The sequence below is a fragment of the Carcharhinus amblyrhynchos genome, chromosome 2 (genome assembly GCF_965287045.1).
Source record: "Carcharhinus amblyrhynchos chromosome 2, sCarAmb.v2.hapA, whole genome shotgun sequence".
Classification (NCBI taxonomy): Eukaryota; Metazoa; Chordata; class Chondrichthyes; order Carcharhiniformes; family Carcharhinidae; genus Carcharhinus; species Carcharhinus amblyrhynchos.
In genome coordinates this window covers 136,217,765-136,235,159 of record NC_137325.1, presented here as the reverse complement: position 1 = coordinate 136,235,159, position 17,395 = coordinate 136,217,765, and the positions used below count along the sequence as shown (strand labels likewise).

The 17,395-nt window shown below is 42.7% G+C and overlaps 1 protein-coding gene across 7 annotated transcripts in view; it reads right to left on the bottom strand.

Annotated features, from left to right (window-relative positions):
* kmt2ca (lysine (K)-specific methyltransferase 2Ca) overlaps positions 1-17,395 on the bottom strand; it is a 491,907-nt gene that overhangs the window by 48,862 nt on the left and 425,650 nt on the right. For all 7 annotated transcript variants that reach the window (XR_013889503.1, XM_080213017.1, XM_080213041.1 and 4 more), the window contains 4 exons: positions 12,848-15,217; positions 10,488-10,822; positions 8,211-10,069; positions 5,636-5,747 (listed from right to left, as the gene is read on the bottom strand). Coding sequence is in view for 6 of the 7 variants with exons in the window: in XM_080213017.1 (XP_080069143.1) it covers positions 5,636-5,747; positions 8,211-10,069; positions 10,488-10,822; positions 12,848-15,217 (4,676 nt within the window). In the remaining variant the exon portion in view is untranslated. The remainder of the gene's footprint in view (positions 1-5,635; positions 5,748-8,210; positions 10,070-10,487; positions 10,823-12,847; positions 15,218-17,395) is intronic.

Here is a 17,395-nt window from a genome sequence, read left to right as displayed (position 1 = left end):
GCCCAGTTTATTCAGCCTCTCCTCATAGCTCAACCCCCTCAACTCCGGTATCAGCCTAGTAAACCTCCTCTGCACTCCCTCCAAGGCCAAAATATCTTTGCGCAGGTGCGGCGTCCAAAACTGCACACAGTACTCCAGCTGCGGCCTCACCAATGCCCTATACAGCTGCAGCAAGACCTCCCTACTTTTATATTCAATCCCCCTCGCTATGAAGGCCAGCATCCCATTCGCCTTCCTGACCACCTGCTGCACCTGCAAGCTGGGTTTTTGCGACTCATGCACAAGGACCCTGAGGTCCCTCTGCACCGTCACCTGCTGCAGTTTTTCGCCCCGTAAGTAATAGTCCTTCCTACCATTCTTCCTACCAAAGTGGACCACCTCACACTTGCCAACATTAAATTCCATTTGATGACCCTGATAGAAGTCTACAAGATTATGAGATGCATGGACAGAGTGGAAAGTCAGAAGCTTTTTCCCAGGATGGAAGAGTCAATTACTAGGGGGCACAGTTTAAGGTGCAAGGGGCAAGGTTTAAAGGAGATGTGCGAGCCAGATTTTTTACACAGAGAGTAGTGGGTGCCTGGAACTCGTTGCCAGGGGAGGTATTGGAAGCGGATACAGTTGTGACTTTTAAGAGGCACCTTGACAAATACAGGAATAGGATGGGAATGGAGGGATATGGTCCCCAGAAGGGTAGGGGGTTTTAGTTCAGTCAGGCAGCATGGTCAGTGCAGGCTTGGAGGGCTGAAGAGCCTGTTCGTGTGCTGTAATTTTCTTTGCTCTTTACATTGGGAAGTAACTATCATCATCCCCATAGTTCTCTTATATAACCTATTATCCTGGTTAAGGAAACTCATGAAGAACTCTCTAAGACATTCTTTTGTAGTATTTGATACAAAACATAAAAACTCCTGCAGTGCACCACGACAGTCTAGGGATTTTTGCCTTCATAGGAAATCAATCATTGTTAAATTGTTAATTTGCTGCCCAGACCTCAATTTCCACCAAGTGCTAAATAATTCAAAACGCCACACTGTAACCATCTAGCAACAGATGACTTGATTTCGACTTCAACTAGTAATGCACTTCCCAATTCACTAACTAAGATTACATAAGAACATAAGAAATAGGAGCAGGAGTAGGCCATCTAGCCCTTCGAGCCTGCCCTGCCATTCAAGAAGATCATGGCTGATATGAAGTGGCTCAGTTCCACTTTCCCGCTTTCTCCCCATAACCCTTAATTCCCTTGCCTACCAAAAACCTATCTACCCGCGTCTTAAATATATTTAGCGAGGTAGCCTCAACCACTTCAACGGGCAGAGAATTCCAGAGATTCACCACCCTTTGAGTGAAGAAGTTCCTCCTCAACTCTGTTCTAAACGCACCCCCCCCCCGCCTTATCTTGGGGCTGTGCCCTCTAGTCCTACTGTCCTTTCTGAGCGGGAAGAACCTCTCCACTTCTACCCTATCCATCCCTTTCATCATCTTATACGTCTCAATGAGATCTCCCCTCATCCTTCTAAACTCTAACAAGTACAAGCCCAGTCTATTCAGCCGCTCCTCATAGCTCAACCCCCTCAACTCCGGTATTAGCCTAGTGAACCTCCTCCGCACTCCCTCCAAAATATCCTTGCGGAGGTGCGGCGACCAAAACTGCACACAGTACTCCAGCTGCGGAGCACTTCTCTCAGACTTCTCACAAGAAGAAAAGTGATACCAAACTGCCATAAAATCTTCATTTGGGGATCAAAGCATTGCAGTCAGAAGATCTCTCTCAATTTCTGACCCTTTCAGTATACTGATAATTTAATAAATTTGGAAGTGTATGAGTTCATTATGCAATACTTTGGCCATGCATCGTTTGGAACAGTGTGTCCAGTTTTGGTCTCCCCACATGACAGGTGATAGTGAAGCTTTGGAAAAGGTACAGAGGAGGGCAACAAGTCTAATTTCCAGCATAAAGCATTTTGGTTATCGAGATAAGCTGAACGGCTGGGGCTCCATAATTCAGAGGCAAAGTCCTGATGGTGATCCGAGTGAGTTTTCAAAGACAATGACAGTATGTTTTAATTTAATAGGTTAAGAAGGACCAGGGACCATGAATTTAAGTTGTATAGTCAGATCTAGGTTCGATATCAAGAGGTGGTTCTTTTCGCAGAGAATTCTGGACTCTGGAGTGGATGCTGAATCATAGAACCATGGAAAATTACAGCTCAGAAACAGGCCATTTGGCCGTTCTTGACTGTGCCGAACCATTTTTTGCCTAGTCCCACTGGCCTGCACTCAGACTATATCCCTCCACACCCCTCTCATTTATGAGCCCGTCCAAGTTTTTCTTAAATGTTAAAAGTGACCCTGCATATACCACTTTATCCGGCAGCTCATTCCACACTCCCACCACTCTCTGCGTGAAGAAGCCATCCCCCAATATTCCCTTTAAACTTTTCTCCTTTCACCCATGCCCTCTTGTTTTTTTCCACCCCTAGCCTCAGTGGAAAAAGCCTGCTTGCATTCACTCTATCTGTACCCATCAAAATCTTATACACCTCTATCAAATCTCTCCTCATTCTTCTACGCTCCAGGGAATAAAGTCCTAACCTATTCAATCTCTCTCTGTAACTCAGCTTCTCAAGTCCCTGCAACATCCTTGTGAACGTTCTCTGCACTCTTTCAACCTTATTTACATCCTTCCTGTAACTAGCTGACCAAAACTGTACATAATACTCTAAATTCGGCCTCACCAATGCCTTATACAACCTTACCATAACACTCCAACTTTTATACTTGATACTCCGATTTATAAAGGCCAATGTACCAAAAGCACTGTTTATGACCCTATCCACCTGTGACGTCACTTTTAGGGAATTCTGTACCTGTATTCCCAGATCCCTCTGTTCGACTGCATTCTTCAGAGTCTTACCATTTACTCTGCACGTTCTACTTTGGTTTGTCCTTCCAAAGTGCAATACCTCACACTTGTCTGTGTTAAATTCCATTTCCCATTTTTCAGCCCATTTTTCTAGTTGGTCCAAATCCCTCCGCAAGCTTTGAAAACCTTCCTCAATGTCCACTATGCCTCCAATCTTTGTATCATCATCAAATTTGCTGATCCAATTTATCACATTATCATCCAGATCATTGATATAGATGACAATCTTAAGATCACTTAATTCCTTCAAGAGCTTGGGTGAAATGGTCATCATTTCTTACAAAAAGAGGGCATTACAGGGAATTCAGGACCAGAGTAATCTCCTGACTAGTTCAGATCACCTAGTGTAGGGCACCATGGTGGCACAGTGGTTAGCACTGCTGTCTCTCAGCACCAGGGACCTGGGTTCAATTCTCAGCTTGGGTCACTGTTTGTGCAGAATCTGCACATTCTCCCCGTGTCTGCGTGGGTTTCCTCTGGGTGCTCCGGTTTTCTCCCACAGTCCAAAAGATGTGCTGGTTTGGTGCACTGGCCATACTAAACTCTCCCTCAGTGTACCCAGAGTGTGGCACCTAGGGGATTTTCACAGTAACTTCACTGCAGTGTTGATGTAAGCCTACCAGTGACTAATGAAGAAATAAATATACTTAGATTAGTCAAGGAGGAATTTCCTCAATTTTTCTGGCCTAAATTGAGATGGGTTGAGTTTATATTTTATGATCCATAAGATAGACAGGTATGTGGCACAGAAAAATAGAGGAGTTTTTACAAGAATGAAAATATAATTCCAATCATAAACGGGCACTTTCCCTGATTCACAAATAATACAAAGTGTCTCAAATTATGCATTATGGTTCCAATCCTCAAGTGTGCCAGAAAAAAATGAATTATTTATGACTCTTAACTATGTTACCTTTTATTAAATGTGTTGCACTCAGAAAATGGAGGACTTACTCCCAAATCTGTATCCTAGCTGGTGATGTACAAGTACTACCCTGGGGCAACTTCCCCTTCCAATGTTCCATCCCTCACTCTGTTAAACCTTTGGCTCCGACGCAATACTTCCTATGGAAACTTGATGTGTTAAGTTTTCCACGTTATAATAACTGCAGCATGATTTTAGAAATCATAATTTAGAAACTGTACGCCAATCACCCCTTGACAGCAAAGGAAGAAACTAGAAGAACCACAGCCAAGAAGATTTGCATAACCAACTGATGGCAATGACAAGACAAATGTTATAGCCAGTCCCGCTGATGGTGAACTGCAGGGATTCACAGCTATTGGGTGGGATTTTACGGACTCGCTCAGGCGAGACTGGCAATTCCTGCCCCAGTCAATGGAAATTTCTGTTGTCAGAGGCTCGTCCATTCCGATTCCATGGCATTTCGGCCATTGTTTTTACGTCAACACAGAGAACAGGCGTTGAGCAATATCAATGACACAGGATTGAAGTTTTTTTTAAGTAGGACTTGATAATATAATGATATACATCAAAGCTCGGAAGACAGACCTTTGCACAACTTTTCATGTTACAAACATGCAATGCATGGTGAACATTTTGGAAGAGGGGAAACAAAGTTAATGGACTATTCTTGCACACTTCACACTGATGAAAGTGTGCAATCAGATAACTTGCTCAACTTGTAGTCTTCCTGCAGAATATATAAATTGACGGGAGGTTTAAGGTACAGGGTACAACGTTATTGCGATTATTTTCATTTTCAAGAAAAAAATGAATGATTGGTTAGTTAAATGGGATGTGCAGAATGGAACTAGCCTTGAGAATATTTAGGAAACTTTTTTTACAGGGTAAAGTTAACTATTTTAACTTGTGAGTGCTTGTTATGCAGCAAGAGCCAAATCAAAGAACCTTACTGGTAGACAGCAGTTAGCAGGTGGAAAAAAATTCACCTAGGAAGATTGGACTGTACAGAATTGTATGGAGAAATAGGCTGCTGGCATTAAAAAAAAGTTACCACTCACTGGGGATTCGTTTACATTAGCTTTGAGAGAAGAGGGAATACTTTAATAAATGTATAACTATGACTGACAGAAGATACTGGGGGAAGAGGGATATATTCAGGAGGAAGGTGCAGGGCGGTGGTGGTGGGCGGCGGCACAGTGATTAGCACTGCTGCCTTACAGTGCCAGAGACCCAGGTTCGATTCCCGGCTTGGGTCTGTGTGTGGAGTCTGCATGTGGGTTTCCTCCTGGTGCTCCGATTTCCTCCCGGTGCTCCAATTTCCTCCCATAGTCTGAAGGACCTGTCACTTAGGTGCACTGGCCTTGCTAAATTCTCTGTCAGTGTGGCAACTAGGTGATTTTCACAATAACTTCATTGCAGTGTTATGTAAGCCTACTTGTGACTAATAAGCTTCAAGTGTAAAATGGTTTATTTTATGCCAATGTAAAAAGTAGTAATTGTATTGGGAATTAGAGGTAAGAGCAGCCACTGGCATCACAAAAACACATCTACAAGAAGAAATGGGAATGAGAGTTACAGAATATTTTACAAACATGAACTACAAAGCTAGAGTTAGTGATGCTAGGGAAGGGGAAAATTTAGTTTGCATTGCATCATTTTTTAAGTATTGTTTCTAAACATTTTCTCTGAATTAATCAAATTTTCTCACTGATGGTAAATTGATTGAACTAAGAACTCCTAAAAAAGCAAATGTGTTTTTCAACACATGAAATCTTTACCTGTTCATTACTATCGGTGGCATACCCAAGTTACTCTGGGCCATAACTCTGTTGATTCCCTTCAATGCCACCATTTTTGCTTTCATTATCGGATCTGTAATGGCATCAAAATCTGGAAAAGAATGCAAGAGAAATCAGCATAATTCAACTGAAAGATTTTTATATTAGTACAAGTACATAGAGCAACAGCAATTCTCAGTTTATTCCAGAAGGGCTCTTGTCTACTAGATCCAGAAAGAATAATTAGTTAAAAAATGCTATCCTCACTTAAGGACTGGACCAGAAGCAGTATTTGTAGTTGGTGCACTTGTACCCGATCATAAATTTGTACCTGATCATAAATTTCCTCTGCTTCCAAAATGGAATGTGATTTCAACATGATATGCAGGGTAGTGTTACACTTCAATACTGATCATACATGGGGCTTAGTGGTATTTTGACTAGACTATTAATCCAGAAATTCAGCTAATGTTCTGGGGACCTGGGTTCGAATCCCATTACTACAGGAATTTGAATTCAATAAAAAAAAAATCTGGAATTAAGAATCTACTAATGACCATGAAACTGTTGTCAATTTTGGAAAAACCCATCTGGTTCACTAATGTCCTTTAGGGAAGGAAATCTGCCATCCTTAAATGGTCTGGACTACATATGACTTCAGAGCCACATCAATGTGGTTGACTCTCAATTGACCTCCAAGGGCAACTAGGGATGAGCAATAAATGCTGGCCAGTCAGTGACACCCATGTCCCACGAATGAATTAAAACAAAACGTTTGATTGCTAATAGAGTGCTACATAGTTGGCATTCAGCCACACACGGCAAAGCTGGTCTCCAATTCTAGTATCCGTTAAGTGTTAAGGGACATCTACCTCACATGAGCACCAGCAAATGCTGGAAGTAGATCTCACAATACAAAGCCATTGTTCAAAATGAAAACCTCATTGTGTAAATCTAATGGCATTGCAAATCTAAAGCTTACGTGGATCTTGCATTTTGCTACCATATCAACTTATTCCCCTTCTTGTAGCACCATTGGATCTGATTCAGTACAAATGCTTGCAGTGCAAGCACAGGGCTATGTGCATTCACTCGCCATCAATCCCAACATGTTAAAGCAATTACTGAAAATTAAACTCTCAAGAACATTGGAAATAAAATAGGAAGAGCAACAGCAGGAACTGGGGGTACAAGTGTACAGATCACAAAAAGTAATGTCACAGGATAGTGTGGCTATTTTAAAAACCCTTAAAATTAAAAATTTAACCCCTGAAGTCCAGGTATTATTTTAGAAAATCTAGGTTGCATCCCGTCCAAAGCAAATGTATCCATTCTGAAGCATTGGCCAGAAACACTGACAGTATTCTATGATATGCAAATTCCCTGCAACCCTCAGACTTCTGCACACCATCAATTCTGGCCTCCTGCTCGTCCCCTCATCATTCTATCGAGGGAGGTTGTGTCTTTGGCTGCCATGGCCCCAAGCTCTCAAGTCCCCCTCCTGAATCTCTAACATTTATGCCTAAGTCTTCTTCTCCTAACTGCCTTGTTGTATGAAAGGAGAGGTATGTTTCATCTTGTCTTTGTGTTAATGAGTGCAAGAATGCTAAATTTCAAACAATCACAATTTAAACCACAGAAGAAAAGGGTGCCCGATTAGTCAGCAGAAAAGATTTTCTAGGATGCTGCCGGGACTTGATGGTTTGAATTATAAGAAGAGGCTGGATAGACGGGGACTTTTTCCTCTGGAGTGTAGAAGGCTGAGGGGTGATCTTATAGAGGTCTATAAAATAATGAGGGGCACAGATCAGCTGGATAGTCAATATCTTTTCCCAAAGATAGGGGTGTCTAAAACTAGAGGGCGTAGATTTAAGGTGCGAGGGGAGAGATACAAAAGTGTCCAGAGGAGCAATTTTTTCCACACACAGGGTGGTGAGTGTCTGGAAAAGCTGCCAGAGGTAGTAGTAGAGGGGGTACAACTTTGTCTTTTAAAAAGCATTTACATGGATAAAATGGGCATAGAGGGATATGGGTCAAATATAGGCAACTGGGACTAGTTTCAGGATTTAACAAAAAAAGTGGCAGCATGGCCAAGTTGGGTTGAAGGGCCTGTTTCCATGCTTTAAACCTCTATGACTCTACTCTAGGTCTGGTCTAATCAAAGATTTTTACAGCCCAAGCATGACTTCTACCTTCTTTGGTTCCTCTAGGTATAAAGGCCAGCATTTTATTGGACCTTCTGATTATTTTTGCACCGATTCATGACTTAATCTCTTTGGATTTTCACTATAATCTTGATTTAAAAAATTTGCTATATTTACAAATGACAATGTAACAAAAAAACATGAAAGCAATTTAACTGCATGCACAAAGAAAACTAGTGGGAAAATGGTGCTCACCTAACATAAATATCTGATAAGCAAAGTTTTGCTCCCTCACACTGAGACAAAGCAGCAAAATAGGTATCAGATCGCTATTTATACTTTCAAAACACCGATGCAATATTAAATCTATCGGTCATGGCATTAATTTCCAGCTTTGATCATTACAAATAAGAGAGTCAAGGTCAACATACCAATATTAGGAAAGAAGGAATCAGTGGACCGATGACGTATCATAGCCTGCATTTGTCGCTGTTGTTGCTGCTCCTGCCTTTCCTGTTCCAAAAGGTCCTGTAAAAGGAGGGGTTGTTCTTCCAAAAGGAGGGGTCGCTCGCGCTGAGCCTGAAGACCCATTGTCTGAGGAAGTATCATTTGTTGTGTGTTGGACACGTTACTGGGACCTGGTTGATTTGTGATAACCACATTTTGATTTGGTTGTTGCCCTGCTGTGTAATTCTGGTTAGGTGGCTGCACTTGGAAAAAGGTCTGATTTGCTGAAGGGCCTTGTGAAAAACTACGGTTTAATCTTTGGCCTATCTGCAAATTTTGATTTATTGCATTCTCGGGCATTTGCCCTGGGGAAATGGCCACATTAGGAGATTGGGGGATACCAATATTCGTATGTGATTGAGGTGACGGCACAATCTGGGTCGGTGAACCCAATGATGCGAGTCCAGAACTGGTTGGCTTCTCAGTTAACAAACTTGAAAGGACTGGCGTAGAGCCAGTTAGATTGCATGAATTGCTTCCTATAGAAACAGATGCTTGGGTGGAAGATTGAGAATCACTGAAACCTGGGCTAGTCCCTTTAGTTTCTTGGTTACAGTCAACTCTTTCCTCTTTCTTTGCCATTTCCGGTTCTCCGCCAATGCAAGTGTTAGAAGGGGGTGTACTATCTGTTACTGTATCCTTTGTATCGGTCTCAGCTGTACCCACACTATAAGGAGCATCCTGACTACCATCATTGGTACCAGATTCAGATTTTACGGAGTTCTTTGAATCTTTAGGACTACTTCCAATCATTCCTTCACTTGGTTTTGTAGTTTCTTTTTTCTCAAGGCAGCGATCAGCTGGTTCGTCTACTTCGCCTACCTGGCCACACTTTGTTTCTTTTTCAGTCTTGCTCTGTTCATCCAATTTATCATCTATCGGATCATTAAGCTCCAATTCTTCATTAAACATGTCTTTTTTGTCACCCAGATCAAGCTCAGGGTCGGTATAAGCAATGAGGTCAAACTCCCCTGATTTTAACAGATCATCCAGATGTGGGTCATTTGTTTCTATGTTGTCTAAGTTATCTAGGTCAGGATCAACTTTCCCATCCACTGGGTCCAAATTTAAGTTTTCCAAATCTTCATCATCCAAGTCTTTAACTTCTAGGTCTCGCACTCCATCAAGGTCTTTAACATCAAGATCTTTCACTGAAGGCTCATCAGAATCAAGTTTTTCTATGATGCTGTCGCCTTGCGTGGATGCACGAGCAGACAAGGAGACTGTTGATGAAAAAGCCTCACTGGCAGGTGGATTACTCAGAGAACGGGAAAGGGGCATGGCTGGATGGTTTATATGCATCTGCTGGTGCTGATTAAGTTGATCTAAATTGTTACAATTTTCCATTTGGTTATGTATGCCTTGCTGTTGATTTGACAGAGAGTCCAATGGCTTTGGTCCTTGACTTGGAGAGAAAGTACCCTGCCCTGGTACGGTCCCTCCAGGTCTTTGTTGCTGGCTAGCTGGATCTAAACCACTAGCAGAAGGCACCATTGATGCAAAAGGAGGTCGTGGCCTATTTTCTGGTATCCTATGCCGTAGTTCTATGAATGGTTGACCCAAGATATTGTGCTGCTGCATTTGCATACCCCGAGGAGGAAAATGTTGAGGGATAATTACTCCATTGTTGACCTGTGGGATATTTAAAGACCTGCTAAAGTCCACAGACAATGATCTCCTTAGTTGCTGTGGAAGGTTGGGGGCATGGCCCTGTATCTGATGTTGTCCAAGGAAGTGTTCCTGATTTGCAAACGGTCGCTGCCCACTTCCTGCAAACGTGTTCCTAGAAGGAAGAAGTATTTAGTAAATCAATTAAGCCAAGAGCCTAGAATAATATCGGGTGAGTTACAGTTTGTCTCTGTGCATATGCGTAGAACAGCAAGAGTTTCTAATAAAATGCCACTATTGTGACACACAGAAGGATAGGCACTTATCTAAAAGCATTTTGCTCTGTGGCTTGACATTTTTCTAACTGTATCAATGTTCATAACATGGGACAAAATATGTAGCGTCAAGACTAATCTTTGTAACAGTTCAAGTCAAGTAAGGCATTTTCAAAAGTCCACATTTACTCCAAACACTTTTTAAAGTTGTCTATAGTCATCAGCTGCCATCTTCAAAGTCTTTCGATAAATTTAACATGCCAGACAAAGATAAAGATCATTTGATTGAAGGTTTAACATTAATGGAAAACAATTTACCTTGGGCCTTGGGGTCTCATGACCATCCTTGTAACATCTCCAGAAAATTGTGGTCTGTTAAATTGACCATCGGTTATAAAACGACCACGCGGTTCATTTGCGAAAAGGCCTGAAAATCTTTGGCCAGGTGGAGAAACACGAGGGAGTCTCACGATACCAGGGTAAGGAGGAGGTGGTCTGCCAAACAGTTCATTTTGACGTTTTAAATCGTCCTGTGGCCAGTGCCTAAGTGGTGTTGCTGCAGATGTCATTGCTTGCTCTTGCAGGCCTTTCTCTTGACGGACCGCATTCTTCTGTTCCTGCTGTCGAAGAATCAGTTCCCGTAATCTCCGCCTCTAAACAAATTTTAAAAATCCACATTTACATGCAGTTTTACTATGGATACATCAACTAATAGATCTTACTTTAGGTATGTTTGATTGTTCCCCAATAGCTGAATGTTTTAAAGTACAAACCTATAGAGTTTACTAGAAATGAACACAAATGGCTCATGGAAAAACTCAATGAATTGATTTACCATCATGTTCAAAATCAAATAGCTAAACCCATTCATAATCCAGATTTGAATTATGCAATTTTCATTTCCCAAATATTAAATTTGTGTTAGTTTCTTTTTTATTGAAGGCTATCAAAGACAAGGACATTTATTTAAGAACTACGAACCTGGTGGTTTCGGCAAGTACAGAAAGACAATGGGAAATCATACTGGAATGTTAAGCTATGTAAGAAACTCTCAATTTATAAAGATTCTTCCAATAATCTTGGTTTAACCAAGTGCTGGTTAACTTTGCATTTAACTCCCCGAGCACAGACTACAACATTCCAATTATTCATCCAGAGAAAGAATTCTTCCCCATTTTCGCTACTAGTGTTACGAAGGCCTTTTCAGATTTATACAGAACACTAAATACAGTCACAATAGTGGTTCTGTCTCTGACCAACATGCTATCAAAACCGTCAATTCCGGCTTTGCTTGAGATTGACAGCCAAGTCACATTTTTCTAATGCAAAATTAACGTACTACAAATTTTGGAAAGCTTAAATAAAACAGAAAATGCAGGGCATGTTTAGCATGTTTGGTTGCACCTGGGGAAAGAGAAAGACAGGTCCATAACTTCTTGGTTCCCCATCATCACATTTGGGTGGTATCCCAATAGTTCAGTGAGGAATCCCTTTAGGAAGTTCCCAAGTAAAGATTCACCCGGCAATTGCCCAAAGGTGCCAGATTTCTCTGGACAAGGGGTGGGAACCATGTGACTGAAGTGATTTAAATCACTAACTTTGGATGGTTCTGCCAATTTCACCCTAAAAGGGTTAGAAGGGGTAAAAAAAAACTTAACACCCAGACCAAATCTTGTATGGGCCACCTGTGCAATTATGACCACTGCCCCCCCAAAACTTCCCACTCTAGGGGATCTGCCATTGCACGCTCAGTTCCAAACTGGCCTGAACGTCCCCCCACCCTCCAATGCACTCTGACCCCACCCTTTCCTGTTGTTTTACTACTGACTTACCTCTCTGGGTCCCAATTACTCCACTCTGATGCTTTGCAGCTTCTGTCTCACCCAGCCTGAGTGATGAAGGTTGACTGAGACAGAAGCTGTGCAATTTCAGCAAGGGTAAATTCATTCAGATTGACAATCTGATGGAGGTCACCACTCTGAGGAAGCTACAGAACCAATGTTTCAGGTTAACACCTTCCATTAGAACTGTTCTGACTGAAGATCATTAACCTAAAATGTTAGTATCCTAATCAAATCTGGTGGTCTAAATACTTAGTATCACACTGCATCAAGAAATATTGATGACCAAATTACAGGAATTCTCTGGTTATAGTCTTTGTAGTACCAATTCCATTGTTGAATTCTCTTACTTCCTGGCCAGTTATTAATCTCATTGTTTAATGGCATTGTCCTCAGACGGTTCTTGTAAAAGGTGCTGATCTGAATTGCTTTGGTAGCAGACTTCCTGCTATGAATGAGACAACATCATATAATTAAGGACTCTCGGTTTCTAGTAAAGCTTTCTGCAAAAATAGCTGGCTTTGCACAAGTGTGAATACAAAATACATAGTTATTTCTGAAAGAAAAATGATGTAGCAATAGGTTTTAAGAGATATGATGCCTTTTCCTAGTCCCGCACCATTGTATTTTCTACGATAATCTAGCGTGGCTTCAAAAGGCCAACCATCAAGTGAAATTAAGATGCAAAATAATCTTACTCCGATTTTCTCACATTTTAATTTGCAGCCTGCATTTTGACTGGAGCAAGTATTTATAGCTGCACTTTGACTCATGTATAATCTTTACCAATTAGCCACAAATTATTAAAACTTGTTCAAAGTATGCAATCAGATTTACCTGTTTTTGCTTTTCTTCTGTGTCCATATGACCTGTGCTTATGTTATTCTGTGCTTCAGATGTCAGCACAGATTGGCCTTGGTCTAGTGCTGCAGGTAGGGTATGAAATTGCTGCACTTGTGAATTCATGGGCGATCCTGTGGAGCTGCTGAAATTTGTGGCATCTGATGCAGGTCCTTGTTGGTCATTAATATCATGATTAAGTCTCCCTGGTGCAAATGTGTCATTAGTTTGAGGTCTCGGGGTCCTTGGTGGTTGATCATACATGTCATGTCCCATGTGTCCAAATGTGTCTGCAGCTGGCCTCACTGCATGGGGCGAAAAAGCATCATCTGACATTCCAGCTTGTCTGGAACTCTGAGGAGCTCGACAACGCACGTCAGCTGGTCGCACAAATGTATCTTTGAGATTTGGAACTCTGTTGTGAGGTGGTTGCACAAATAGATCCTGATTTGCCAACAGACCTGGTCTCGTCAACGTTTGCCGGTCTGAAATAACTGGGCGTGGAGACTGAGGAGGCTGTGCAAAGGGATCAGAGACAACTGGTCTTGGGGTTGCAGGAGGATGTGCGTATGGATCTGAATATCGCTGATTAACTGATGGTTGTACAAAACGATTTCCAGTTACAGGCCTTGGTGTGCCAGGCGGCTGGGAATATGGATCTGCTTGTTGTGGAGATGGTCTTGAAGTAAGTGGCTGTTGTGCATATTGATCAACTACAGGTCGAGGGGTCCCAGGAGGCTGGGAATAAGGGTCAACTGCAGGTCGAGGGGTCCCTGGAGGCTGGGAATAAGGGTCAACTGCAGGTCGAGGAGTCCCTGGAGGCTGGGAATAAGGGTCAACTGCAGGTCGAGGGGTCCCTGGAGGCTGGGAATAAGGGTCAACTGCAGGTCGAGGGGTCCCTGGAGGCTGGGAATAAGGGTCGACTGCAGGTCGAGGGGTCCCTGGAGGCTGGGAATAAGGGTCGACTGCAGGTCGAGGGGTCCCTGGAGGCTGGGAATAAGGGTCAACTGCAGGTCGAGGGGTCCCTGGAGGCTGGGAATAAGGGTCGACTGCAGGTCGAGGGGTCCCAGGAGGCTGGGAATAAGGGTCAACTGCAGGTCGAGGGGTCCCAGGAGGCTGGGAATAAGGATCAACTGTAGGTCGAGGGGTCCCAGGAGGCTGGGAATAAGGATCAACTGTAGGTCGAGGGGTTCCAGGAGGCTGGGAATAAGGGTCCTGAGGTGAGCGTCTTGACATTGGCCCTTGTTGAACAAACATGTCATTCTGGGCCTGCCGGGAAATTCTCTGACTGTGCGAAAATGGCTCATTCACAGGGCGAGGTGTATGTGGTTGCTGTGCATAAGGCTCGATTGCCTGGGACTGAGACTGTACTGGGCTTTGTGGAAAGTTATCCATAGGTCTGGAGGTCAACACAGTTCTTTCATATGGATCAACTGGAGTACGTCTTGGGGTTAAAGGCATAGATGCATAAGGATCTTGAGGTGACTGAATTGGTGGCATTGGTGTCTTAAACAAGGGTCCACTTCCACTTTCAACACCCGTTGGACTAGGTACAGGTTGAGACCTTGAATATAGATCAAGAGGTCCCATTCGATTATGTGGGACCTGATGTCTAGGAAACATTTCAGGCCTAAGTGCAGGTTTAGTGAAGGGATCATTTGCATTTACTGGCATATTCCCTGATGGATCAGGAGTCATAGGTGGTCTTGGCAATCCTACTGGTTTTGAAAAATGATCTGTTGATATTGTCATAGAGGGTCGAGGCGTATCGGGTGCTTTTGCATAAGGATCATTGCCAACTGATGATGGTGACCCAAAAGACTCATCAGCTAATGTAGGCCTATTTCTCTCGATCTGTTCAGTAGCCGGGGATGGCCTCGTTACACTTTGAGAAACAGCACAAGAATCTAAAGAAGACACTGAATTTCTTCTAACAACAGGTGGTGGTCTTGGTGTTCCTACCATTTTAGCATATGGATCCCAAGGAGATGATGGTCTTGATACATTAACAGCTGGAGAAAACTGTGGTGACTGTGGTTGTGAAGTCTGGGGCTGTGCGAATGGATCCTGTACTGGTATCCTGGTTGGGGTAGGTGGAGGAGCTTGAGGTCTTAGAAAAACATCATCAGACGATGTCGGCACCGAAGTGCCAGGAACCTGAGGCCTTGTAAACCCTTCTTTGGGCAAGTGTAGAGGAGACAAGTGTCCACTGTCCTGTTCACCTGTTTTAGGACTGTTGGAATCCTCCCCTGCAGACGACTGCTGAGACCCAAACTGTTGTTGCTGTTGCTGCTGCTCATGTTTCACCTGTTCTAATTTCTGTGTAGCTTCGATCTTGGCTTGCTGTTTACTCTTCTGACGCATTTGCTGTTTTGATATAAGACAAAAGGTAAAAAGATCAGATTTATGTAACCCGGATGACCATACATTGCTTCAGTTTCCATTTTAACAAACTCCTTAATATTGCATTAAAAAACTTCCCTACTGCTATAGCAATCAAAATATTGTTTTGTCTGATACAATTAAAAAAGTGCGAGTGTCAATGACCACATATCAAGAAATCAATCCAGTGTAAACTCCGATACACTTCATGGAGGTTTTTACAGCTTGGCAACTTGAGACGCTACACGTGCATAAGTGCAATAAATAACTTCCCAGGCACCTTTTTACATCTATATGGTAAATAGATCATATAACAAAGGTCTTTTGATAGGTCTTATCAAAAAAGTTACATTTTAGACCTAATATCCTGCCCACAGAATAGATTCTGCTGAAAGGCAATGTATTAATATGACTTTTCTTCAGTCTTTCCACCTCTCCTCCTCAAAATCCATTTCAACAAAGTTTTACTGCCACCATTTGCAAAATATTAATTTTATTCAATCAAGTCTCTGTGAAGCACTTTGGGTGTTTCTTTATGCTAAAGGTGCTACAAAACGCACACTATTGTTATAATTCTACCCTCAGATACTCATCATCAATATTATCAATAAATATAATTATTTCTCTGACTTTATTTATTAGCATGCTAACAAAAACATGACAGACTCCACAGCTGGAATTTTTCAACCATTCACACCAGCAGGATTCTCCATTTTCACTACAGTGGATGGAGATTTGGCCAAGCGCCAAATTCTCTGGCCTTGCTTCCAGCGGCAGCTGGGTGTGAATGGTCAGAAAATTCCAGCTCATATATCCATCAATATAAATGTATTCCAATTGTTCCCAGTTGCTCCCACACCTTGCCCTCCTGGCCCTATGTCACAAACTCATTTTTAAGTTGCAAAGGTCATAGAAAATATAAAATCTTAGAATGATAATTTTTATTAATTTTTATTAATGATCTGGATGAGGGTATAGTTGGGTGGATTAGTAAATTTGCTGATGACACCAAAGTTGGAGGTGTGGTAGATTGTGAGGAAGGGTGTCATAGTCTGCAGGGAGACTTAGATAGGTTGCAGAGCTGGGCCGAGAGGTGGCGGATGGAATTTAATGCGGAGAAGTGTGAGGTAATTCACTTTGGTAGGAGCAACAGATGTGTCGAGTATAGGGCTAACGGGAGGACTTTGAATAGTGTGGATGAACAGAGGGATCTAGGTGTGTGTGTACATAGATCCCTGAAAGTTGGGAATCAAGTAGATAAGGTTGTCAAGAAGGCGTACGGTGTCTTGGCGTTTATTGGTAGGGGGATTGAATTTAGGAGTCGCAGTGTAATGTTGCAACTGTACACTACTCTAGTGCGGCCGCACTTGGAGTACTGTGTGCAGTTCTGGTCCCCGCATTACAAGAAGGATGTGGAGGCGTTGGAGAGGGTGCAGAGGAGGTTTACTAGGATGTTGCCTGGTATGGTGGGGAGGTCCTATGAGGAGAGACTGAGGGATCTAGGGTTGTTTTCGTTGGGAAGAAGGCGGCTAAGAGGGGATCTTATTGAAACATATAAGATGATTAGGGGTTTAGATAGGGTGGATAGTGATAGCCTTTTTCCTCGGATGGAGAAAGCTAGCACGAGGGGGCATGACTTTAAATTAAGGGGGGGTAGCTACAGGACGGATGTCAGGGGTAGGTTCTTTACCCAGCGGGTGGTGAGGGATTGGAATGCCCTGCCTGCTGCAGTTGTAGATGCGTCTAGTTTGGGGGCGTTTAAGAGATCTCTGGATAGGTTTATGGACGAAAAGGGATTGGTATAGGCTAGTGGGTCATTGTTTTTGTAACTGGTCGGCGCAACATCGTGGGCCGAAGGGCCTGTTCTGCGCTGTAATGTTCTATGTTCTATAACAGCACAGAAGGAGGCCATTCAGCCTGTTGTGTTTGTGCCAGTTCTTTGCAAGAGCAATTCACCTAGTCCCACTCACCTGCCTTTTCACCGTAGTCCTGCAAATCTTTCTGCTTCAGGTAATTAACCAAATGTCTTAAATTGAATCCGTCTCCACCATTCTTTCAGGAAATGCATTCCAAATCCTAAGCTCTCGCTTCATAGAAAAGTTTTCCCATGTTGCCACTGCTTCTTGTGATGGCCAAATTCTGGTAAACCCCTCGATGGGCTGG